The sequence below is a fragment of the Molothrus ater genome, chromosome 3 (assembly GCF_012460135.2).
Source record: "Molothrus ater isolate BHLD 08-10-18 breed brown headed cowbird chromosome 3, BPBGC_Mater_1.1, whole genome shotgun sequence".
In the NCBI taxonomy this organism is placed as follows: Eukaryota; Metazoa; Chordata; class Aves; order Passeriformes; family Icteridae; genus Molothrus; species Molothrus ater.
In genome coordinates this window covers 89,531,384-89,556,920 of record NC_050480.2, presented here as the reverse complement: position 1 = coordinate 89,556,920, position 25,537 = coordinate 89,531,384, and the positions used below count along the sequence as shown (strand labels likewise).

General features: G+C 40.6%; 2 protein-coding genes across 3 annotated transcripts in view; both read left to right on the top strand.

The window, feature by feature from the left end:
* The window catches only part of CFAP206 (cilia and flagella associated protein 206), a 16,414-nt gene extending 7,362 nt beyond the window's left edge, over positions 1 to 9,052 (top strand). The window contains exons 8-13 of one of the 2 annotated variants that reach the window (XM_036379673.1): positions 323 to 521; positions 1,241 to 1,378; positions 3,412 to 3,605; positions 4,614 to 4,757; positions 7,228 to 7,494; positions 9,040 to 9,052. In XM_036379673.1, coding sequence (XP_036235566.1) covers positions 323 to 521; positions 1,241 to 1,378; positions 3,412 to 3,605; positions 4,614 to 4,757; positions 7,228 to 7,458 — 906 coding nt within the window. In that variant the 3' untranslated portion in view covers positions 7,459 to 7,494; positions 9,040 to 9,052. Of the gene's footprint in view, positions 1 to 322; positions 522 to 1,240; positions 1,379 to 3,411; positions 3,606 to 4,613; positions 4,758 to 7,227; positions 7,537 to 9,039 lie in introns of those variants that run through there. The other variant, XM_036379672.2, reaches the window with a different exon arrangement.
* Positions 7,528 to 25,537, top strand: SLC35A1 (solute carrier family 35 member A1). Its single transcript, XM_036379677.2, has 9 exons — positions 7,528 to 8,019; positions 9,040 to 9,330; positions 12,455 to 12,632; positions 17,761 to 17,920; positions 18,281 to 18,433; positions 19,681 to 19,747; positions 22,979 to 23,155; positions 23,546 to 23,680; positions 24,981 to 25,537. The coding sequence occupies exons 2-9, from the start codon at positions 9,102 to 9,104 to the stop codon at positions 25,109 to 25,111; spliced, it is 1,230 nt and encodes a 409-aa protein (XP_036235570.1). The 5' UTR covers positions 7,528 to 8,019; positions 9,040 to 9,101; the 3' UTR covers positions 25,112 to 25,537.

Genomic DNA, 25,537 nt, shown 5'->3' with positions numbered 1-25,537 from the left:
CAGTTATAAAACTGTATTGTCAGTGAAGTGCTAAATTCAAAGCATGGTCACAAAGTACATTTATTTGAGAAAGGTTCTGAAGTAAAATATAGAAAAGTACAACTCTTGCCTGTGGGTTGACATGCTGGATATACTTGCTTTAGGCATATATGAAGGAAGCTCCTCTCACAGTGTCCCTGAGTTCCCCTGGAATTTCTGGTTGCTGAAGACCTTGGAGATCAGCCCTGCTTTGTTCATAGCTGAGATTGTTGTGCACAGTGCTTGGGTTACACCATAGACATAAAACAAATCTGTATTTCAGAGAATTTTCTTTATGTTCCAGCCTCTGTTTATGGAACTTTCTAAGCTTTGGACCAGCTTTCAGGATGAAATGCTACTGCTAAGCTTCCTCACAAATATGGCTGACAATCTGCAACAATTCTTGGAAATCCAATCACAGCTTTTTCCAGAGGAAATGCTAACATCTTTTCTGGAAGGAGTGACTGTGAAAAGTGATGAGGAAAGGATAAAAGAAACCATGGGTATGGAAAGTTGAAACTTTTTGATTTTCCTTAATTTTCCAAGATTTTGTAGTTTGAATTTTTTTTACAAGAGGTGCTTTACAGAAGGTGCTGTATTGATTTTTTTATACTCAGAATTTGCACAGTAAATTAAAATGAGCCTTGTAGGGTACAGATTTACATTTTCATGTAGTGTAGCTTGTGATTCTATTTTTACATATAAAATTAAAATAAAGCTTCTAGATACAAGTATGCCTTACAAAAATTTCAGAATGATCAGAGAATATTTATATATTTTTTTAAAAATTATGAAGTGTATTAATGTCTTTTTATACATTTCAGAACTTTGGAAATTGAGGGGTAGGGTATAAACAAAATGATTTAACAGGGCTTTGGTTACCAGAAGGGATTGTTTGTAAGATGGTATCCCCAGGAACCAAGTTTTATGCCAGGGAGTTTGTAATGCACGTGTGGGTGAAAAGAAAATCAAAGATTAAACTATTATCTTCCTTTTGTTGTCCTATGTTTTCAAAGAAAACTGATGCTACTAAAGAAGGTTCTCGCAGGACTGATTTTCAGTAGGTTTGCTTTCAAGGCAGGATGAAATTTTGGCTTCTAGGATCTGGGCACTGCAGGTCATCCTGTCAACCAGAGTAATCTGGTCATCCTGTAATATCATTAGCTTTTAGATATCTGATATTTTAATATTGAAGTCCTTCCTTTGTTTTACCTTTTCTTAGAAACCAGAGTGAATGTTTCTGATTTCACAAACCAAGAATGGCTTTTTCCAGAGACTACTGATAACTTTGATCAGTTGCTGATCCAGTACCATGGTTTCTGTGCATGTTCAGTTGGTGTGAAAGGTATCACCCTACCAGGTATGCTTTGTGGTTAGATATTTTCCATACAATATATTTACACAAGGATTAGGAAAAATGTAAAGGCATTCTGAATGCATCCTCTTATGTCAAAGCTGGAATACTGTTTTTTCCATATTCGCAATTTTCACCCCAGGTAACTTATTTCCCTTGTTAAAGTATCTTTTTTAAAATACACAAATAAACTGCCCTTAGTAGAAGGCAGGATGGCTTGAAGAGGAGCAGGGGCAGAAACAAGATGGGATGGATAAATGTTTCTTCCTGCTCTATATGAGTCTGTATAACCTACACTGCAACTGAATACAGGTTTGGTTACTGTTGTTAATGTGCTGTAATGCAGGCATAGGGAAATGGCAATTCCTTCTGTTTTGTGCATCCATATGTGTAAACATAGCCATTCATGCCTACCTCATATGTATTTTAAATAGTTGTGACAAAGTACTAAAAATCTTTCCTAAAAGAATGCAAAAGTGCACTTGATTAAGTCAACTAATTGTAGGAATTTTTGGTCTCTCTAGGCTCATCTGTCTTGAAAGTTAGCCTTATTTCAACTATCCTAGTTCATGTTTCCCATCTTCCTGTCCTTTCTAGAACCTGTCCATATAGAATTTTTTAAACTTATGGAAGTTTGCGAGGAAAATATGGCCATTTACTAGTCAGTATTAAAGAACAGATACTTTTATGGCAATGTAATTCACTTACACTTAGTATTGCACATGAGAACAGCTGTCCTTAGTTGGATTGAAGGTCTCTCTAGCCCTGTATCTGATTACTGCACATGGATGGTCATGAACACTTTAAAATTCTGAGAATTCAAGTCAGAGTGATCTTTCCTTAATTATATCCCTTCAATCCTAGCAGTTGGTGGTTATGGGATTTTCTCTGATTAATGTTGAGTCTGTAACCTTCTGTTGAATAATCCTTCAAAGAGGTTTTAATTTATCTAATTGATTTTGGAATCCATCTAGAGTTTGTCATGGGATGTTCTTATTCTCAAGAGCCCCACAATTATACATGCTATGAAAAGGTACCTCTTTTTGAGATGGTTTTAAGCTCTGGCTTGATAATTTCAACAAAGACTTGATAGTCCTTCTGTTAGGAAAATTACTAAATAGTAATTTTATATTGCACACAATTCATGGTTTTATAACCCCCTACCATATTATTTCTTTTTTTCTGTTTAAAGCTGAGGAGGCTTTCTTCTTTAACCCCTCCTTCTATGAAAGGTATCACAAGCCTTTGATCATCCCTAGCTCCCTTTCACTTGTTCTGTTGTGTTGGAACAAAATTATTGTATTGTTATTAATTATTTAAATATTAAATATTATTATTATGTAATTATTATATAACAAAATTATTGTATTATTGTATTATTACAAACATTATTACGGGTTGTTATAATATTGGTTTTCTTCTCTTCCTCTGTTTGCATACTAATAATTTCTTTTTTGACTGAGTGTGTTCAAGGTCTGTGATGATTCTGGTCTTTCCTAGGCAATGACATCTGAAGCCCAACCTGCTACTGTCCTTGAAATCAGTTTGTGTTTTCCTGTATAAGTTATTTGGCCTTTATTGACACTTCATTTTCTCTCTTAATTTGTTGTTTGGCTCCCCAGCTGCTTTATCTGCTTCTTCAGTTCATCTCAGTGTTATGCCCTTTGGTATAAATGCACTACTGATCTGCAATCAGATATTTGCTGAAGATTTTAGGGGAAACATTTGAGGGTAAAGATTGGTTTCTTATGCCTTTGCTATATGTGTTTTATCTGTTGTTTTTCTGAGACATGCACCTAAGGCATGCTGGGTGTGAACTGATCAAAAGCAGTTTTACTGACCTAACGAAATAGAGTTTTCTATATTTTAAAAAAGCTTGCTTTTAAGGGTTTATACTGAGTTCAGAAATGAAGGAAGTGAAACTAACTTGAGGCAAACACAGAATCTTGATTACAAATGTCTTTTGTATTGGATATCATACTGTTCACTATTTTAATTTGTGGGACTTATTTTGGGTTAGTTTTTCTTCTCATTTTTAGGAAATCCTGCTATTGGAATTTTGAAGCACAAGGAGAAATACTATGTTTTCAGTTCAAAAGAGGATGCATACATCTTTGCTGAAGATCCAGATAAGTTCATTCAATTGAATATAGAAAAAGCAAAAAAATATGCAGAGCTAATTCAACTGCTTGAGCTCCATCATCAGTTTGAATACCTTGTTCCACATACACAGGTACACACTGCCCATGCCTCTTGCTAAACAGCTGCTGGGTCACTGGTTGGTCTGTCCTTTCTAAAAGGGAACAGATGATACCTATCTTTAGGAAATAAGTAAAATCCTCTGCCTGTCCATCTTTTCCAGGTCTTCAGAGTGTTGAAAAAATGTTTCTACTTAGTGTCATTCTCACCTTATCTATTCATAGGAGAATATGTAAATCCAAAGCACTCTGGCAGTGATAAAAGCTGCTAGTCCATAGCCTAGGCAGGTCTTGTGTCTGATGTTTCTTTTCCTCATTTTTGCAAAAGTAGCTTAAAGGACCAGTAAATAAATGCAACAGAAGATAGGTCAGATATCACGTTAAGTGGAGCTTTAGCTCAGCAGTCCATCCATGTGTGCTGGATGAGGGTGTAGTTGTATCTGGGGACAGGAGTTATGGAACATATTAAAAAATAAAAGGAGAGTCACCAATAATGAATGTGATGGTGTTATTCTGGGAAATTCAAAGACTTGGTGTGAATTTATAGGCAACATTCTCTGTGATCCACTTGTGAATTTTAGATCCCTAGCAGTGGAAAGAATGTAGTCTTGAACTGGCCCTTGGTTTGAAACATAGTTTATATTCCAGCTATAGCAGAGATGTGTGCACTTCTCCCAGTTATGATTTGTGATTTTTAGTCCATTCATGAAGACAAACTGGGGTGGCTGCATCATAAAATACTGGTGATGGGACCCATTTTTTCTAAAATCCAACAATTAAGCACTCACTCGGTAGACAGGAGCCTGCAACTCAGCTGTGGCCTCTGCCTCAAAGGTTTTCTGTCAGAAATTAAATCCACCAGGTGCTTAATGTTTTCCTTTTAGTGGGGGCATGGGGAACAAAAATATTGTTGAATGTAAAAATCATTATCCACTTGTGGTTTGCAGGTCTCTATTTGCTTTTAAAAAGTACTATACCCATATGCTATTTCGGTGTATTCTTCTCAATGCCTTGCTTGGCTTTGGTTGTTTCTTTTCATCCAGGCCAGAAAGGCAAGCAAAGGTTCAATGAAACCACCCCTAAAACGTGAGAGTGGTACTCAAACTGATACTCATATCTTGCCTCCAACTATTGTGAGATCCTATGAATGGAATGAATGGGAACTGAGAAGAAAAGCTATAAAATTGGTTTGTACTGTTATCAGATTTTCGTTGTTGGATATAACAAATTTATAATAAATTATTCTTAATTTTTGTTCCTTGAAACATAAATCTAACCTTTTATTCAATAACATATACTTCATTACAACTGCTCCAATTTTTTTCTAGATATTCTCTCTCCTTATTTTTAGACTTCTCTCACTTCTTACATATTTTTCCCTGTTTTTGAGCAGTGCTTCCACTTCTATATCTATTAATTTCAAATTTTTCAGTTGCCTTCTTTATGTAATAAGAGTTTGTTGTTTTGAATTGAATTGCAATGGATATTAAGGTTGTTCTACATTCAAATCAATTTATTTGGTTGAAGATACTACTATATAATTTCTTTGTGAGAAAAAGCAAAAGCAAATGTTTGTCATACTATCAGGATTTTCTGATGGATTGGAAATCACAGTCTGTCCATAGAAGGTTGACCACGTATGTACATAAAAACTTATAAATTAACAGTAAATATGTCAGAAGCTTCTTTCTAGGGTTTGCCAGCACATGTAGTTGTCAAGGTATAGCACCTGATTTTCAGAATTCAATCAAAACAAACAACTTGTGAGTACAGGGAATATTGCAGTTAACAATATCAATTGAACATATAATACTAAAGGTTTTTTTTTTACTCCTGTGAACAGATGCACTGTGGAGGTCTGTGGCCTACTGGGCAGCCTATTTCCTTTCTGTTTTCCTTTTTGCCGTGAAATCTTTAACATTATGAAAGGAACCAAAATTTTGGACTGAGGAGTCTTGCCAGTGTTGCTAGCTCATAAAGGATTCTAAGAAATAGTTGGTACTGAGGTATATAAAGAAACCAATTAGGTTTACAAGAAGCCTAGCTAAAAGCCTCTTTTGCTTCTGTAAAGGTAAAAAGTACAGAAATAAACATAAGATGTAGTCAGTCGCTCTTCAGCATAAGCAAAAGTGGAGATTTTCCAATATCTGGTCGTGAAGACCATTCACAAACAAATTTATAGCTCATTAGTTTGAAATATTTAGAGAAAGTACTTTAAAGTACTAAGGGTGTTCTAGCCTCAGCTGTCCAAATGTGAGATTAGTGATATGGAGCTGAGAGAAAAAATCCCAGATGCATGCAAAAGTGCTTTCACTATGCTAATTTGTAATATGGAGATGATAAAACATTTAATAACAAAGTGATAAAATAACAGAAATAGTTTACCAGTGCATCAATGAATTTGATACTTCAGGAAAACATCAGACATATTTGTGGGTTTTGTTAGAGGATGAGCTCACATGCCTTTGGTGTTTTTTGTGTTGTTCATACTTAGCCAAAAAACTTGTAGTGGTATGAAATATTAAGCTATTACTTTGTTAGAAAACCTATATGATGTTAGAAGTAAAATTTTTAGCTCACATTTGTTTCTCTGTGCAAGCATAGTTCCTTGTAATAGCATACATTCCATCATTAAAACCCTCGGGAAAAAAAAACACACAACAAAACAAAACTTAATATATTGTCTTTCTTCCCATGGCATCTTCTCTATAAGTTCCTTATTGTTCTTTGCTGGATTCTGCTTGATGACTCTGCATATAAGATTCAGTTGTAGATTAAGGTACCAAAATGTGCCTACATTTAGGTGCTTCACCTTCCATTCCAGCAGAGAGAGACCTCAGTGGTGGAGGCTGGAGAATATTTTAACTTGCCCTGATACAACATTTAGGACATTTGGCCAGCTGTATCACTCTCCAGCTTCCACTGACTCCAGTCTTCACTGACTGGACTGGACTCCAGGGACTTCCTCACTTACTTGGAGGGGCCTGAATTCCAGCATGAGACTGTATTTTGTGTGTTTTGAGGACAACATTATATCATAATTTACAGTGTTTTGCATTGTTGCTGACACAGAAGGCTCAGTGGAATAAGGAACATTTTTTTGTTTTAAGTGCTGGCATTGGAATATCAATGCTTTGTGAGAAGTAGTTTTGTTGTTGTATTTATGGCAATTTCTGTGAATAACCAGCTTTAATCATAAATTGCCCTAACTTTTACCCCTTGTCAAGGGGCTAGTGAGCAATGTGGTATAAAAAGGCATTTTTTCACTTTTATCTGATAATTTGTGACACCAGCCTCTAAACTTCATCACATTTGGCAGAAACCAAAGACCGGAAGCACTTGCGATGAAAACATTTTATTCTAACGAAACAAAGGTGAAGCATTTAACAAAAGTTGAAGGACAATGACCAGTGGTATGAAAATATTAAGAGACTAGTTTAAAATTGTGTGGGTATCTAAAGTGCTGTTCACACATCCTGTTAGTTCAGGATTTACCAAATCACAGTCACAGCTGTGTATTGACAGGAGGGTAAGGTGGGCCATGTTCCAGGTTTGTGAAGCCCAAGGATCTAAAATAGACAAATACTTGTGAGTATATACTGGTGCTGAAATGTTCAAACAAAATTTTGCTTAATCTGATTCTTTTTGTGTCTTTAGGCCAACTTGCGCCGCATGTTAACTCATTCCATGCAGACTGATCTCAGCCACATGAGAAGGGAGAACTGCACCCAAGTGTACCTGCCAAAAGATGCTGGCACCCAGACTAAGCGTGACAACTCAAGCAATGTACCCAAACCCCAGATTTTCTTGAAAGGTCTCCGAGGAGGATCATCTCCCACTACTCATATGGTCGCAGTAGACTTAACAAGACCACTGGATGAAACTTAAGTAAAAAGGAGAAACCTGAAGCTGCATCTTGAATGTGTATATAAAAATCCCTGAATATATGTGAATTTAGACACTAAAGATTTTGCCGTGTCTCTTGATTCCAGGAACAGTTGGTCTGTTTCATTTATCTTATCTGTTGGGACTGCTGACTGGCATTAAGTGACAGAAGTGATAAGCCTGAAGCACAGATTTGAAATAGCAGTTTAGAATCAAGATGTTCCCAAAGACTTTCACTTCCAACATTTAAATATGTAGCATTCTGGGATTTTACTGAAGTTTTAATGCAACAATTGCTCGTTGAAATACTGTCTTTAAGTGAAAAAACTTACCCCAGGAGAGTCATTCGAATGTCACAGCTCCAGCCTTAGAGCAGAATTGTCAAGAAGGCAAAACCAACAAAATGAAACCAGTCTGGGTCCTTGGGCCTGTCTGTTTGTGCTGGCATTAACCCAACCCAATGAGTGCAGACCAAGGCTAGGAGGTTGAGAAGAGGGCTTCTGTCTTGGGTGGTTCTGGAACCCTTTTAGGTCTCTAGCAATTTCTTGGCTGAACAGTGTACTGGTGAGCACACTGAAAACCATAGGGGAGCTTGACTTCAGGGGACCTTTTTGAAAGCTGTTTTGCTTGTGTTTGAAAAACTAAAGCACAACAGAGAAAGTTTTTAGCTTTATGTCACTGTGGCAAAGAATTATGTGCCAGGTCTGATCAATGCAACTGCAGATGGTATTTCTGTTTGTGAAAACACAAATTATTTGAGTTTCAGGATGAAACATCTTCTCAAATGGAAATGGGTACTTTAAAACAGAGATTTTTTTGATGACAATAAAGACTTCCTCAAGCTGCTGTCTGCACAATGTCCAGGTGCACAACTGTGATTGCATAGGGTGTGCTGTTTCTAAATTTATTTTTTTGTGTATGTGCATTGTGATGCAGTGTGGTTTCCTGGCTCATAGCTAGACAAGATTGTGACAATGAAGATTCAAGCTGCTGAGTGATTTTTCTGTGGCATTGTGCAGGATAGCACTCTCTTGTTGTTTTCCAAGGTATTTGGCTTCACTTTTAAAAGTTACACAATAGGGACTAATCCCCAAAGCATTATTAAAAAAGAACAAAGGAGTGTGAGGGGAGCACTAAGAAAGAACTTTGCTAAATTGTTTTTGACTACGTGATTTTCTCTGCGGGGAAAATAAACTAATCATCAGCAGCTAGATGTGCTGCTCCTCCATGTTTTTAAATTATGAGCAGGCACTAATGATTAGATTTATTAATTAAAATACCAATGCAATTACTAGCTGCAGCTCTTTTCTTTTTTTTTTTTCCGAGAGAAAAATACTGTGTCGCTTCTTTTTATTGCTGTGATGTCTCTATATTATCATAATTTGCTTTGAAGCTTTTATGTTACAGTTCTTACCAACAAACTGGTATTTCAAGAATCCAGAAATACATTTTGTTTAAAAGTAAACTGATGATCGAAATTTCATTTTATTCTACTTTGTTATTTTCCACTGGAGAAGGTACTGCAGTGCTGTAAAATACAGGGGAATACAGTTGTAACCTCCATCTCGGTTTTTCTCGCGGCAGAAACGTGTCGGTGGCTACGAGCTTGCTCCTGGCAATGAGAAACAGGCGTGTGGGATTCCTGGATGTTGGCTGCCAGTGAAACAGCTCCGGAACGCGGCCGGGTGGAGCAGGATGCTCTCCAGGATATCCAGGCGGGACGGAGCTCGACTCGATGGTTCGGCGCGGGCGGCGGGGCGCTCTGGGCGGCCGCGCCGCACTCTATGGTGCGATGGGAGGAGCGGCGGGGCACGGCGGGCGGCCCCGGCCCGGCGGTCCTGAGGCCTTCGGCGAGCACCATGTCGCCTCCGAAAGGTAAGGCCGGCGGTGCGGGGCTCCTGGCGGGTCCCGCGGCTCCCGGTGGGCGGCACGGCCGGAGAACGGGGACAATTTCCACCCGCTTTCCCAAGAGGAAACGCGACCCGCGCTCAGCCTCCTTCTGCCTCCCCCGTGCCAGAGGGAGTGGAACTGTCCTCCCCGCTGGTGGCTGTGGCACCGGGCGCCACCACCGCGGGAGCGAAGGGGGGAAAGGGGCTACGCGGGGTCGCGCTGGGGAGGGGCTCTCCCCGCCTGCTTTCCCGCCCTCCCGCTCTCCTCCCGCCGCCCGGGAGCTTCTCCTCGCGGTGTGGCACCGCTGCGTCCCCGGTGTGTGGGGGGCGGGTGCTCCCGGTACGGGGCTTGCCGGGTCCCCGGGACGCCTCCACCTTTAGGATCCGCCACAGTCGCGTCTCCCCCTCCACCAGTTCCCCTCTGGGAGCGTCTGACCGTGCCGCAGCATCTTTGGGGCTTATCCCGGGGCGCAGGCGGTCAGTGCACAGGGACATCCACTGCGCCCACCCTGTGGGCACCGCAGGTGTCCCTGGAAACGCCGCCGCGCCCAGGTGCATATTGGAGTGTGCTTAGGTTGGACATTAGGAGGAATTTCTTCACAGAAGGGATGATTAGTTGCTGGAATGGACTGCCCGGGAAGGTGGTGGAGTCACGATCCCTGGAGATGTTTAAGGAAAGACTGGATGCGGCACTTCGGGGTACAGTGTAGTTCACTTGGCGGTGTCCGGTCATAGATCAGTCTCGATGAAACCAGAGGTCTTTCCCAACTAATTGATTCCCTGATTCTCAGGGATTCTGTGTACAGCGAGGCCAGAGCTCACACGGTCCCGAAGCCAGAACCTCGGGCAAGCCAGGGGGGTTTAAATCCGCCAGGACGGCGCCGCCTGCCCCTCTTCCAGCTCCCCCATGGAGGGCCTTGCCCGGGGCTCCCCAGCTCCGGCGGTGGCTTGGCGGGGCCTGGCGGGGTGAGGGGCAGGAGGCTCCAGCAGTGTGTGCCGGGCACCTGCCACCCCAAATTACCTGGCAGGCAGCGGGCTGTGCTCCCATGCCAGGCTTGGCCCGGGGCTGCCTTCCAGGAGCCCTGGCAGAGCCCTGAGATCAGCCGTGGAGATGTGTGGGAGGCTCGCACTTTTATCCTGAGGCTTTTGGCCTGTCTGGTCCCTTTTTGCCAGAAATAATTTCATCCAGGTGGGATTTACTTGGAAAAAACCCAAAAGCTTCTTTCAGCTTTTCTTTTCTTTAGGCAGGTGTAAGTTCAGATTTATTCAGCAGAAGTTATGGGTGCCCCAGCTATGCTTTCTTCTGCTCCCCTCGCTGCATTGGTACTGATGCAGACATGGGAGCCAGCCGAAGAAACGTCCAGGCCGAAAAGAATTACAAATACCTTTTTACATAATGTTGGAACTATCTAGTCTAGATACTAGATTTGTTATGTCTTGCTGCCTTTGGCATATCCAAGTTTCCAAACCATTGCCAAATTGGGGCTTTTTTTTTTAAGAGTAGTTACTAGAGGCAAGGATTAAGTTAGCTTTAGTTTGGTGGTGCATAGACTTAAAATCTTCATGTGTCAAATATAATTTCTGTCAGCACTGAATCATCATTTGAAGATACGTTTTTGTAAAACCAGATGGGGTTAGTTATATTTCCTGATTGTTATGCCCCTGCATTTCCTCCCCACAATCCAAATTTAATTTAAAAATGGGTTACAGCTTGTAAGTCTCTTCTAAGCATTGTTAGTCCAAAAACTAATTGCCTCTACCTTTTAAAAGTGGTTACTGACGTGGGTAAGATTTTTATCTATGAGGAAGTAGCTAATTTAAATGATTGCAGTGGCAGGAGGTATTAACTGTACCTTGCAGAAATGTTACGCAATTGAAGACATCTCTGGTTTGAAAGTAACATGAACCAAAGCATTGATCACACTGGATTCAGCAACTCGTTCCTTTATTAAATGAGCTAAGTTATTACAAAACTACTTATCCTCTATCTCAATCCCTAATCAGCAGACGAATACAAACTTACACCAATTAAAACACATTTCTTTAGGATATTTAGAACATGACAGTGGCCCCAAAGGTGCTGCTGAATGACCAATACCCACCAGAGAGATGCCAAACATAGCAATCTACCAGTGTGAAAAAAGATTTTGTAGAAGCCACACATTTGCTGATGTCTCTTGGTGGGCTTTGCCTTTGTGCAGAGGAATCCCATTTGGAGTTGTGTGCTGTTCTCCCAGCTGGTTCAGATGCAGGCTCAGCATTCCCTGACCTGGCAGTGCACTGGAGTGGCCTGATGGAGCTCTCAGGCCTTGGAGGAGTGCAGATGGATGAAAAACTGCCTTCTTCCAGGGGACCTTGGACAGGCTAACTCCAAAGTTTTGCAGGATAGTAGTTGGTCTGGGTCAAAACTGATTCTGGTATTGCTACTGTCGTACGAGTATATCAGTGGGGAGGACAGAGGGGATAACACGAATGATACACAGTCCTTGTGTCATTTAATTTACTGCAAGAGCCTTAACCTTAGACCTTTCCACAGGGATTTTTTCAAGAAAGTCCTTTGTGTGAAGTCCCATCACCATTCAGAGCAAAATCTTCTTTTACTAACTTAGGTGGAAAATAGGGCTGACAGAAATGCTGCCTTTTTTATTAAGATTTGTTAGATTTCTTTGCTTATATTGAATTTTTCCTCTCTTTTTGCTTTTGCTAGTCTGCCAATACTCTTTGTGTCAGAGTTCAGTGTATTACACGAGGAGGATCAGCTGCCATTTCAGAGCAAGTGCCTACTGTCAGCTAGAGAGCAGGAAAGCAATGAAAGAGTTTTTGATTGTTATTAGATAAATGTTAATGTATTATTAGTTTTTTCTGGAATGAAGGATGATTACAAGGGCAAGAGAGCATCTCATTTTCAAACACTTGGGGTTCCTGTACAAGCTTCTTTGAGAAGCTGTAAAATTTAACCACAATTTTTTTATGGAAGGTGTTTCCTAACATTGTAATTATTGTCTGCTGACACAGTGGTGTTTGATTCACCCCTCCAGCTGGAGAACACACTGTTTCAGTTCTTAAATGAAAATGGGGGTCACACTGAGTCTCTCTCTGTTTTGTTTCAGAAAATGTCAGCTTGCTGTTCAAGCTGTACTGCCTCACGGTGATGACCCTGGTTGCTGCCACCTACACGGTGGCACTGCGGTACACCAGGACAGTGGAGACTGAGCTCTACTTTTCAACGACAGCTGTGTGTGTCACTGAAGTTATCAAGCTGTTCCTGAGCCTGGGCATCCTGGCTAAGTAAGTGTGGGAGTGCTGATCAGTGTTTTGAAAACCAGTCCTTGCTTCTAACCTCAGATTCTCGGGTCCTGAAGTGCAGGTATGTTTGAGAATGTGGCTGGATAATGGTGCTGAGGAAAGGTAATTTAGAGCAGGTTAGAGCTTGTGAGTCCTCATCAACTGAAACTGCTTTGTATACAGCACAATATTCAGGTGTATCCTTTCTACATATTTTCTATTTTTGGAATCAGTTCAGAGTGTCAGCATGGATTATCCATGATGTTTTGGTCTTTAAGATGTTGGTGTAGATGAAACTCAGACTTTGATCATCTGCTGTGAGCCATCATCTGATGAGTTACATAAAATTCTAACGTTCCTACTAATAAATTTTCCCATACAATGTTGCAGACAGACATTTTGCTGTCTCTAATAATTTGCAAGCCAATGCTGAAAGACTGTGATCAAAAAATAGTAGTCTCTGTAATCCCCGTCTGCTGCTAAGAACTAGAACATTAGTCCAGGCATGAGCATCTCAAATAGGGAGGCTATCAGTCTGCTGCCTTTTCTCCTTTTCAGCTTCCCTGTGCTACATCCTTCCTAGGAAGAATCTTTATATTCTAGGAATATAAAGATTTTTTCTATATTTTCTATTTCTATTTTTTTTCTATTTTCCAAATCCAAGTTCTTGCTGTTGTGATAGAATTTGTCCTTTTAGGGTCTCTGTCTCTCTTTGTGGCATGTGGTACATCAGAAGGCTGGCTGTTATGTGCTCATGGAGTCACATGATGTACTTCAGATTTTCATCAGATCTTTTCCTCTGAACACACACATGGCATTTTACTTGCTTTAGATGTGAGGCAATATTTGAATTTGGTGAGGCAACTGTGACAAACTGCTTTTTTAATTTAACCTTTCATTAAGTGGAATGTGTTAGAGAAGGCAGATGTGACCAGTGGGGAATGTCTATTTTTCTTTACATGCACCCTGGACTTTTCTGTCAGCACAAAATGCTGGCAGAAATGACTCTGCTGACACGTGGTTCTGCTGTGGTTCTCACTGTTGTGACCAATGAGGATCCCACTTCCTCTCTGGAGACTGTAGCAGCCCTGACTGTAGCTTCCCAGTAGTGAGGGTAGAGAGCTACTTCTGGGCAGCCTCACCTGTGTGGGTAATTTGTCAAATCTTGTGCACCTGGGACTCAGGCTGTTTATAGTACACCTAGTGCAGCAGGGTAAGCAATCCCTTTTGTTAAGGGTCTGTAATATTTTCTTCATTAAATGTATGAATGGTCTTTTTTACTTGAAATAATTAAAAACTAGATTACTTTTAACTCAGAAAGAAGTCTTAGCATGTTGATGTTTTTAGAACAGCCCAGCACAGCAAAAAGTGTCTGTAGCCCGTTATTTTCCCTTAGTCAGCAGAGGATGTGTGGAATGGAAGTGTAGCCAAGGGGGCAAGCATGGGCTGAGCTTTCCTTAGCTGGTGGCAGTAACTGTTTTGTCTTGACAGATATGATGAATAATGTTTCCTCCTTCATTTTGCTTTTCATAACTCTGTAGATCTGCATTTTCCTCACTAATTTATTTTCTAAGCCAGGAGCCCTAGTTTAATTTTTCTGGGATCATCATAGTACCCATCCTTAGAGCATTTCAGTATTGTTACATCCCTTTTGAAACAGGATCCAGAGCTGCATGCTGTATTCAGGATGTGAACGTGCCATGGCAGAGAGTGAAGGTGTTTTCCCTCTTGGCCTCAGTTCCTTTCCTAAGGATTCTGCTCATTTCTCTGAAGCTGATGCCATCCTTGAGCTGGTGCCCTCCAAGAACTACTTGCATTTTTTTGCCAGGTCTCCATAACTAGATGAGAGAGGGCTGCTGTATATAGGGGTGGCCATTTCTTATGTTCTTTTCATTTATTGACACCTGAGCCTTACTTACCAGTTAAAATGGGAAGAATCAGATTCACTGAGCTGTTTGGAGGTTGTAAGGTCTATTCTGATCTGGTCAGCTGGTGGGGTTTTTTCTCTATAGCTGAGGGAGAGATGGGCACCAGCAGGCACTGTTCATCAGGCCAAGCTCACCTCTCCTTGGTAATGTGTCTGGCATCCTGGTGGGTCCAAATTTGCCAACTTTCTAGTAACCTCCCCTTTCAGATCACTTATGATATGCTGAACAGCATCAATTCCAGCACAGCTTCTTTCTCTGTCTCCTTTACAGCTTCCTTCAGTTTTAAATCTCACCAATTTGTCTCACCCAAGGTAAGGTGCCTTTGTAGTTCAGGAACCAGTCCTGTTTTTTTACTGTACAGCAGCATACATTAGGGTGGGTACCTTTGCTTTTTGAAGGAGATAGCATTGGTAACTGCAGTATACAGGATACTAGAGTACAACTCTCCCACTGTTCCAGCTGCCAAATTTGTTTTCTTACACATTATTACATGATGCCTTCACTGTTTACTCTTAAAGCATCTCCTGGAGGGCACATTGAATGCCAAAGAATTGTCTTTCAAAAGAGAAGCTTATGATAGTTTAAGCTGTGCTAATTGTTAACTGAAGTATACTCTCCTTTCTCATGCTTATTTAAAGTCCTGTTCACTATCTGGTAATAGTATTTGCTACATTCTTAGCTGGTACATAACTACTTAGTCATGGATGAAGAAAAGCAGAGCTGTTTTGCAAACTCCAGTTTTAACTTCAGCTTTTCTAACAAATGTGTTTTTCTGTTGCATAACTGATAGTTATTAGTATCTCTCACCTCTTCATACTTAGAAATTGGCTTTGTCAATGGGGTAATGAATTTATGAAAGGGGAAATGGCTTTAAAGTGGAAGAAAATAGGTATTAGGAATAAATTCTTTAGTGTGAGGGTGGTAAATCTCTGAGACAGGCTGCCCAGAGATGTGGTGGATGCCCCAACCCTGTAGATGTTCAAGACCAGGCTGGATGGGGCTTGGAGCACACTGGTCTAGTGGAAATTGTCCCTGCCCATGGCAGGGAGGTTGAAACAAGATGGTCTTAGGGTCTCTTCCAACCTGTACCATTCTACAAAGAAAATTTATAATGTTTTAAAATTCAAACCTAGATCAACATCAAGAAAGCTGAATTCAAGCTAGATAATTGTTTATTTTCTAATTTGATCTTGCAGTGTACTTCTTTGGGCACCTAATTTTACATTATCAGCTGTACATGGAGGTTTGCTTTAAGTTGTTTTTTGGTCATGTACTGAATTCAACCTACAGTTAGAGATTCTTGGTAAGTGCCTGCTTCAGAAGCACATCCACTGCAGAGATGAACTATTAGACAGTTTATCATCTTGTCCTCAAAATCTGAAGGGAAGATGGTGATTATTAGACACATGTTATTCTTCATTGCTGAAATTTTGTTCTTGAAGTCAAAGTAGGCAGAAGTTACTATTGCTGCTGCAACTTTAAAAATGTGATCAGCAAATTCACTGAGCATGGTCTGGAACAGAGGCAGTTTAAAAATTATTTTAAATATTATTTTAAAATTATTTTAAATATTGTTTTATAGTTTAAATATTATTTTCTTGTTTGAGAGCCCACCTTTGTATCAATGAATAGAAGAAGTTATTCCTGTGTGGGTTTTTTTTTTACTTCTTATTTTCATAGAGTAGAACCACATCTGTGCTAAATATTTTATTTTCAGTTAGACATTTGAGATAGAAGTACTTTAGTCCAGCTGTACTTGGGAATGACCCAGTTTTCTTATGCATCTTATCTCCTAATCCTAGACAATGTAATAAATACATTCAGAAATGGAACAAACCAAAAAAATCTGCCCATAACATCAGTGACTCCTAACATTTTATACAGTTCTGTATCTAGTCCAATTAACCATGGTGAGCTGTAGCATGAACTCTTCCCCTTTCTTGTATTGCAGACTTCACTTTAAGTGCTATTTGTCCATGGATTTTCTTGTCACAGTTATTCCCTGTGGACAGACATGTCTGGTTTTTTGTGTGTTCTTTTTGTAACAGAAAAATGCAAAAAGAATCCCTTGCAGCTGCCTCTGCCTAACGACTACTCTCCCTACAGGGGAAAATAAAAGAGGAAAAGGAAGTAAATGCTTGGTGAAAGTAGGGAGGAAGGAAAGGAAGGAGAGAAATTTGGATGGAAGGATCATGAGAGGGTAAAGCCTGTAAATCTTCAGAGAGGAAAAGTTGAACAACTGGAGTGCAGAGTCAGTGGTTGATCAGGAAAGGAAAATATGCTGAAACAAGGTGGTTAAAGCTATTTATTCATACAAGTGTGCAATAGAAACACAAAAATTAAATTTAAGAGCAGTACAGCTTACAAGTTGAAAGGCCTGTGAGAGGCAGGAATGATTTGGGATGTTGGTACTTGTCAGTGCTAAGCGAGAGAAGATTGGAAAGGGGAGCCGTGGGAGAACTGGGAAGAGGACTGGAGCAGCAGCAACAAGTAAGCAGCAAATGTCAGATTGATGTACAAGCGATGCGGGAGCACCGGTAATGCAGAGGGCAGCTGTGAAAAGCTGAGGAGCAAACTGCAAAAGCAGCCAGCAGCAACACGTTCTTCCCCATTGCCTGCTCTGTCACACGCTGTAACTACTTGAAGGAGAGGTGTGAAAGGCAAAGACAGGGACAGGCGACAGGGAGCCCCCACACGCCCGCCAGCCCTCTTCATGTGTGTGCTGCTGCTGGTCCAGCCTCTCCCACAGCACAAGTGAGACTGGGAGCCCATGGCTGCCTGAGGAATGAGAGGCTTTTCTAGGTAAGAAGTGTGCAAGGGTACAATGCTTTTTTGACTGTACTGTGAGGCCTAGTTTAAAGGGCATCTGGAAAATCATGGGCATTTGACAACACACACAAACATTAATACCCAGTAAAAAAGGGGAGATGTGAACAACAGCCTTCTGTTCCACTGCCTATATTGACACACTGCTACATATTAATGCATCTAACTTCCTGATTCCAGAATGTTTCTCTCGCCTTCAGGGCTTTCTACTTGTTGAAAACCTCACTTGTTTTTTGCCAGTTAAACTTTTTTTTCTTTTATGAACAGAAAGTACAACTGATTATGGAAGATAAATTTTCAGCCCTCCCAAGGGATTGATTTGATTTCTGTTTTAAAATATGGAATGCCCTCCATTATGCTAATATTTTATTTTGCAGAGAAACTGGAAGTCTGACAAGATTAATAACATCTTTAAAAGAAAATGTATTCGGAAGTCCTAAAGAATTGCTAAAATTAAGTGTTCCATCTGTGGTGTACGCTCTCCAAAACAATATGGCATTCGTGGCTCTTAGCAACTTGGATGCTGCTGTCTACCAGGTAATACAGGTTTCTGTCAGTAACAGACCTGGAAATATATTTCTCTTTCCTGGTTCATTAGGCACATGTGTCAGGTATCTGTCTGGCATGCAGCACTCTCTTCAGCCTCAGTGTTAAAAGCAAATCTGTGCTTTGTTCTATTCAGAGCATACACTCTGCTGCAGAGCTCTGGCTTTCTGAGCCAAGCCACTCACTGCTAGAGTCACTTCAAATTCACATTGTTGTAGTTGGAGATGGATATGTAGGAAATCAATGAATATAAAAATCTGTCATTCTGTAGCTGAATTTTCTATTTTATTTTCTTGTTTTGGAGGAGTTTATAAAACCATGTCCTCTACACTACATTCCCATCTTTTCTAGGTGACATACCAGTTGAAGATCCCTTGTACAGCTTTATGTACAGTCCTGATGCTGAGCCGTACCCTTAGTAAGTTGCAGTGGTTCTCTGTCTTCATGCTGTGTGGTGGTGTTACCCTGGTTCAGTGGGAGCCTGCTCAGGCTACAAAAGTACAGGTAAGAGTTAAAATTTTCCCTCTTCAGATAAAGAGTAAATGGTGCTTGATCCTTGGCTTTCAGCTTTACTATGTACCAGTTCAGGCGGGCTTGTGGTATTGCTCTGGTCTCACTTTTTTGGAAATGAAACGGATTGCTCCAATTAGTATAAATTACCACAACCATCATAATCTAATGCACCATCCTAGGAGTGTCTGAGTAATAGATTGTTTCCAGCAGTTGGCCTTGGTAACATTGTAATTGTTGGAACAGAGAACTTGGAATTAAAGCAGTGCAAGGAATAAGGAGCGAAACTCCAGGGAAGTGTGGGTATGTCATTTAAACACACCCTTCAGAGGCACTGACCTAATACTGTTGTAGGGAGAAACAAGTGTCTTCTGTTTCTTAGGTCATAGCTGCTGCTCAGCTGCATTAGTGGGAAAGGTAGGTCATGCCTCTGGGAGTACTGGCTGCAGCCAAGTGGACAGTGCCTCTGAGCACTGTGAGAGCACCCACAGAAAGGGAAACACCACCCAGCTACACTGAGCTGATCTGAGGGCCAGCCCTGGATCAGCAAGGGCACGTGGTGCTGCAGTGAAATGCTAATAATTTTGCTTTACTTAATGAAGTAGCTCTGTGCCCTTGTTTTGGCTGGGAGAGAATTAAATTCCTTCCTAGTAGCTGGTTCAGTGCTGTGTTTTGGATTTAGTATGAGAACAATGTTGGTAACACTGGTGTTTAAATTGCGGATCAGTAGTGTTTAACCATGAGGCCAGGGCTTTTCAGTGTCTCCTGTTCTGCCAGTGAGGAGGGGCACAAGAAACCAGGAGGTAGCGTGGCCAGAAAAGCTGACCTGAACTGGCCAAAGGGATATGCCATACCATGGAATGTTACACCCACTATGGAAATCAGGGAGTTTGGCCAGGAGGGGCTGATTGGTGCTGCAGGATGGGCTGGGCATCTGTCAGCAGGTGGTGATCAATTACTTTGTGCATCGCTTAGTTTTCTTGGATTTTATATCTCTCTCTCCTTTTGTTAATACTAGAATTATTAGGAATTTTTATTTTGATTTAGTTACTCAACTGTGCTTATATCAACCCACAAAGTTTACCTTTTGTTTTCAATTCTTCTCCCCACTGTGGGGCTTAGGGGGAATGAGTGAGGAGCTGGGTGGTTGCTGGCTGAATTTAAACCACAGCACTCTGGAATTGATTATTGTGAATGACTGAAGTGTTGAATCCTTTTTAAAATAATGGTTGATGTTTCAGGTGGAGCAGAACCCATGGCTAGGGTTTGGAGCGATTGCTGTGGCAGTGTTTTGTTCAGGATTTGCAGGTACGGTATTATTTCTGTATGTGGGCTGTATCTAAAGGACTGGAAAACTCTCAGTGTTTGAAACTGAACATTCTACATTTGTTAACTGTCTTCCTCTAATAGCTTATTCCCTCTGCCCATAACTGTCTTCTACTTTTGGTAATTATGGCAGATTCATAACATGATTACTCCCATTGTCAAGCAAATGATAGGAGCATGTACCATTGGTTTTACACAATGCAACATAGAGGGCTGGTTTGCAATTGGAAGTGTCTTTCAAATGCTGTGAATAAGACTGTAGGGAGCAGCATAATGACTCACTCCGTGCATTTAATTAATGTACATCAATTTTATAAAGTTTACTTTGCAGTGAATAGCTCCCCTTTGGTGATCACATGAAATACTTGCATGTTTTTTACAAGGGGAACTGAGCTCCTCACTCAGTTCTGTACCAGCTCAGCTCTGAAATACACATTGCCATAGTTCTGTAGGTGGAAAATCTAAGTGGGATGTAGAGGGAGCATGTGGAAGGTAGAGAGTTAGAGTAGTAGCAGGAAGCCTGGATAAACTCAGTGAAGGATTTTTGGTTTTGTTTATTTTTCCTTTGTTCTACAACCAGTGTCTCCTCTCAGTGTAGTTTTTTCTCTGGCTTCTGGAGAAGGACACTAAAACTTTGGGACAAGTGAACTGGTGCTTAGAAATAAAGAAATACAAATTACTTGTTAATTTGAAACTTGACTGACAGGGGCATATTCCCCTGACTGTAAACTGGATTCTTCTCCTCTCCCCTGTAAAAAACAAGGTACTATCACCCACCTCTAGTACTGGAAAATCTTGCAAGAATGATCTTGTGCTGTGCATAGATGCTCATTACTCATGGAAAAACATTCTGGTGGGTAGAGGAGGAGAGTGTCCTTCTTATTTGGTGTCATTTCAGTGAAATAGGCACTTTGAAGTAGAAATACTAAATAAAACAATGTAGAGCTCAGTCAGCTTTTCCTGGAAGGTTATGAATTTCCTCATTTAAATAGGTGCTCCAAAGCTGCAAGACAAAATACAGCCTTCAGAGTCTCCTAAAACTCCTGCTTTCCCAGATAATGTGGGCCAACAGCTGTGCTTCCAAAGACCTGCAAATTCAGAGCACTGACAGGCTGATGCAGGCACCTTAGACACTTAGGGCTTTCTTCTCCTGCAAAAGGATTGCAGCTTGGGTTTCCTTGCTGACAGCTGAAGCTCTGGGGCAGCTGGGAGGGCCTGACTGTGTGTTTCATCCACAGAGCTCCTTGTGCCCCTGGGGCTTTACATGTTGAAAACATAAATTCTTTTCAAATTCCCTTCCTGTTCTTCCTTCCCACGCTCACATGAAGCAGTTATTTTGCCGTTAGACCTCCAGTTTCTGGACCGACCATGTTTTACAGAGTGTTTCATTAGTCCAGCAAAATGTAAAAAAATTTATGTGTGTTTGTCACTTAGAGATGGAAAAGAAGCTTTTTCTTCAAATTGCTGATCCTGTGATAATTTCCAAGTATCTGGGGCCTCAGCAATGCTTTTAAAAGCATTGGAGGGATAATTTAACAGCAAATCCTTTGTGACTTAAAACAGTACTGAGGAGTAGGTTCTCCTCATCAGCCCCCATTCTTTCCTTCTTCTTGCCTAGTGGATTTGTGAAATGTGTATTCACAAATCTAGAAGCATAGTTTTATTGATTTGCCTACTGTTTTCTCAGTTTATAACATGTACAAGTATGGTTCATACTCAAGCCAAACTTCTGTTATGTTGATTACACCTCGTTATGCTCTGTGGGTCTTCTCAGGGGGCAGAAATCTCAAGGTAATTATTCTGGGTTATTTTAAAGGCTGCAGTCATTAACAGTACTAGTTTGTTGTTGTTCACATTTCAAAAATTTATATTCTTATGAGATAATACAGTATTTCCTTGGTTTTATAATTATTTGAACCCCTGGAGTATAAATCTGCCTCCTCATTTATTCACCATAAGTACTCACTGTATTCTATTAAATTATAAAATGCATTTTTCACTAATAAAAGAGTAGAAAGACCTTCCTTGAAGCTAATTTGGGGATTTTTGTGGGGAGAAAGGGGCGTGTGCCTAGGGCTTTTAACACACGAATCTTTGTGCCACCTTTGTTGGTTCCATATTAGTTTCTCATATTGTATGAAGGATGGTGTGAGATACTAATCACCAATAAACTTTTAGTCAATAGGGCTCTCACCAGAAGGTCATGGAAGTCACTGGTAAGAGTTCTGCAAGCTGCTTTCTTTGTTTTGAAATGTAGAGGAAATTCCAGAGCTTGGAAGAGTCCTGGTTGGGTGAGCAGTGGTTAAAAAAGCAGGTGGTGAGGGCCTTGCCAAATGTCTGCCTCGTAGTCTGACAAATGCCTCCCAAGTAGAATAATGAAGAAGTATTTGGGGAGTTTCAGTAATGCAAAGCATAAAAATAATGCTCTTCAGTGTAGTATCAAGAGCTAGAGCTTTAGATTAAAATGAATTCCACTTCCTCAAAACCAACCTGTATTTTCAATTAGCAGAAGGCCTCGGTTTTGATTTGCTCTTGTAATCCCCTGAAGCTGTGGTTTCAGAACGAGCTGCTCTGCCAAGTGCTCTGAAAACTCCTCAGGACAAAGCTCCTGAGGAGTTTTCAGTTTCAGTACTGAGGTAATACAGATCCTCCCTTTCTCCCCTACCCTCCAAGAAAAATTGAACTAAAATAAATCTAAAACTAAAATCAACATAAAATTATTTTCATGGAGGCTGTGGATTGAAAAGGGGTAGGGATAGGAAAGGGTAAGGATAAACAGGATTGAGGGAGACCTTCCCGTGGACTAAAAGCGGATCCCCTTTAGGCCTGAAGGTTTTAACTGCACTTAAACCCAACAGCCCAATTGAAACAATTTAGCAAAAGATTCTATGAGACAACCGTAACTCCGTAAAGGGCTGAGTTAGTTACAAATCTGGAGTACTTGAGAATGTAAGAGAGGAACATTCATAGTCCCTTTGCTGCAGCAGATTCGTGCTCACACAGATGTAACGGAGTTTGTACAAGGGTTGAGCCTTGAGGTATGTCAGCACCAACCCTGGATCCATCATTGGTGTTCAGCAGTGGTCGTCCACAGACAGTGAACTTGAGAGCTTGCTGGCTCTAAGAGGTTGTCTGGTTTTAAAATGCAATAAACCATGAATCATTCTTCTCACTGAAATATTTTCGGGTTTTTGTTTGTTTTGTTTTTTTCAGGAGTTTATTTTGAAAAGGTGTTGAAGAGTTCAGATACTTCCTTGTGGGTGAGGAACATTCAGCTGTACTTATCTGGGATTGTGGTGAATTTATTTGTTGTGTACATGTCAGATGGAGCCAAAGTTCTGGAGAAAGGGTTTTTCTATGGCTACACATACTACGTCTGGTTTGTTGTCCGTAAGTATCTTGTGGTTTTTGTCTTTGACATTGTTTTTCTTCTTTAACAACTGATTGCAGGAAGCTACAAATTCAGGATGACACACTCTTAACTGTGTTTTGAGGGATTTTATTTAAAAGTAACATTTTCTTGGAAGTTATTTACTTATTCAATTTAAAATTGTGCTGAAACAGCAGCCTAAATAATTGACTAGCAAGTAGATAATCTTTAAATGAGTTATATCTTATTTACAGGATGCCATGTAGACATCCCATTCCCCTGAATGATCTATTAAATCATTAATTAGGACAATGTAGCACAAAGCAGGAGCACACTAGTGGAGTAAAATGCATCATTTCAAGAGTAACCTACTGCACCTGTACTTACGGTAACACCTTATCTGCTTCCAGTTCTGGCCAGCGTGGGTGGCCTCTACACCTCTGTGGTTGTTAAGTACACAGATAACATCATGAAAGGCTTTTCTGCAGCGGCAGCCATTGTTCTCTCTACTGTGGCATCAGTCATCCTCTTTGGCCTCCAGATAAGTAAGTGCCTTTTTGCCTTTGATTTGATGACTGTGCACGTTTCCTGCCTGCCCAACCTGCTGCACGCAGCTCCTACCAAAGCCAAACCTCTCCGTTTCCGTTTTTCTGGTTTTAGCTTCAGGTCTTCTCCAGGACTCCTGTGCACTAATGCATCATCGGTCCCTGTTGTGGTACACAGAGGTGCCTGATGACTCTGCTTTCAAAGGCATCGGTGCTTTGTTCTTTCAGAGGCATCTACAACTTCAAACAGAAAGAACCTTTCTGCTTTAAACAGCTTTATTTTCATGCATCACTTTCTGATGCAGTTTAGCGTATGATACAGCTTTTAATCTGGGACTGCTGTTGATGGGTTATTATTTCTTGTTGGGTTAAGTACAGCCAGTGCCAAATTAATTCCTCAGCTATTTCTTCAAGGGCTTTACACATCCCTAATGACTTACACCCACTACTGCATTAACTTCTACTTTCTCCATCTGCTGTGGACACCACCGTGAGAGAAAGTCAAAGAGCACCTGGGGTTGTGACTGACTGACTGATGTGGTGAATGTCTTTGAGAGGAAACAGCAGATGGCTCTGGGCTGTTCTGCAATTTTCTCCCCAGTCAAGTCTGCGTCTGATACAGTGCCCAACACTCCTGCTCAGTCCTTCACTGTTTAGTTGTGGGTTGTTTCCTACCTTAATCCAAAGATGATGTGGGAAAATGGTGGGAAAACTAGCTTTTTGATGTATTATTAGATAAAACTTAATGAAAGTTTGCATAAGGAGAAAATAATCAGTGTTTGGCTACAAAAGAGCACCATAAAGCAAGGGATGAAAAAATTTTAAAAACTTACTTGGGCAGTGTTTTCTTGACAGTTGACACAAATCAAACCTGGACTAATGATCTTTATTAATGAAAGCCTCATTAATAGAGTTTCTTAATAACTCTGTCTAGACATGGAAAGACAAAAAAGGTATTATCACAGGGTACTTTTTTACATACCCTGGCTTTTTATGATTTAAGTTTATTGTAATGTAAGCCTCTACAGATGGCACCTGGACTGCAGGAGATGCTTTACTCTTGCTTTTATGACCACCACCACCACATTCTTACTATGAGACCGACTGGAACTGTGTGGGGATTGTAAACACTCAAGAGATCCCAGGGACAGAGGATGAAGCGAAATGCTGTGACTTATCAAGTTTAATGTCTTGTTTAGTTTTGAATGACAATACTGTCATTCAGATATCATAACTTACATGGCTTGCTGAAGGTTTCTTATATGAATGGTTTTATTTAAACTATTTTGTCTCCTTTCAGCTGTTACCTTCTCCCTGGGTGCTCTCCTGGTGTGTATTTCTATTTACCTCTATGGATTACCTCGACAAGACACCACAAAAATCCAGCCCTCAGAGACTAAAACCTCTAAAGAGAGACTTGCTACTGTGTGATGTCCATAAAAATGGACGAATGGACAAGAGAAAAAATAGACTTTAAAAAAGACTACTTTTTTTTTTCAAAATTAGCCTTAAGCTAGTCATGAAATGGTTTAAGTGGGTAGACTAAAAGCAGAAGTTAGTTCTCTTTTACATGTGGAGTTTCCAGTGGCGGACACTGAGGCTACACTGCAGCTGAGGAGCTGGCTGGGTATTTTATGGAAGGTATTCTTCATTCTTCATCAATAATGAAGAGTCTCATTTACAAGGAAAACCCAATGAAGGAACTGATCACTCAATTGTATAAAATGTATATAACGATGGGAAATCCGTTCTTTGTGTATTTGATAAACTGTCTTGCTCTTTGAGGGCAGAAATGCCTGAAAAGCTTCATAAAAAAAACTATTAAAAAAAGCAACTACTGCCACCATTTTCTCCTAA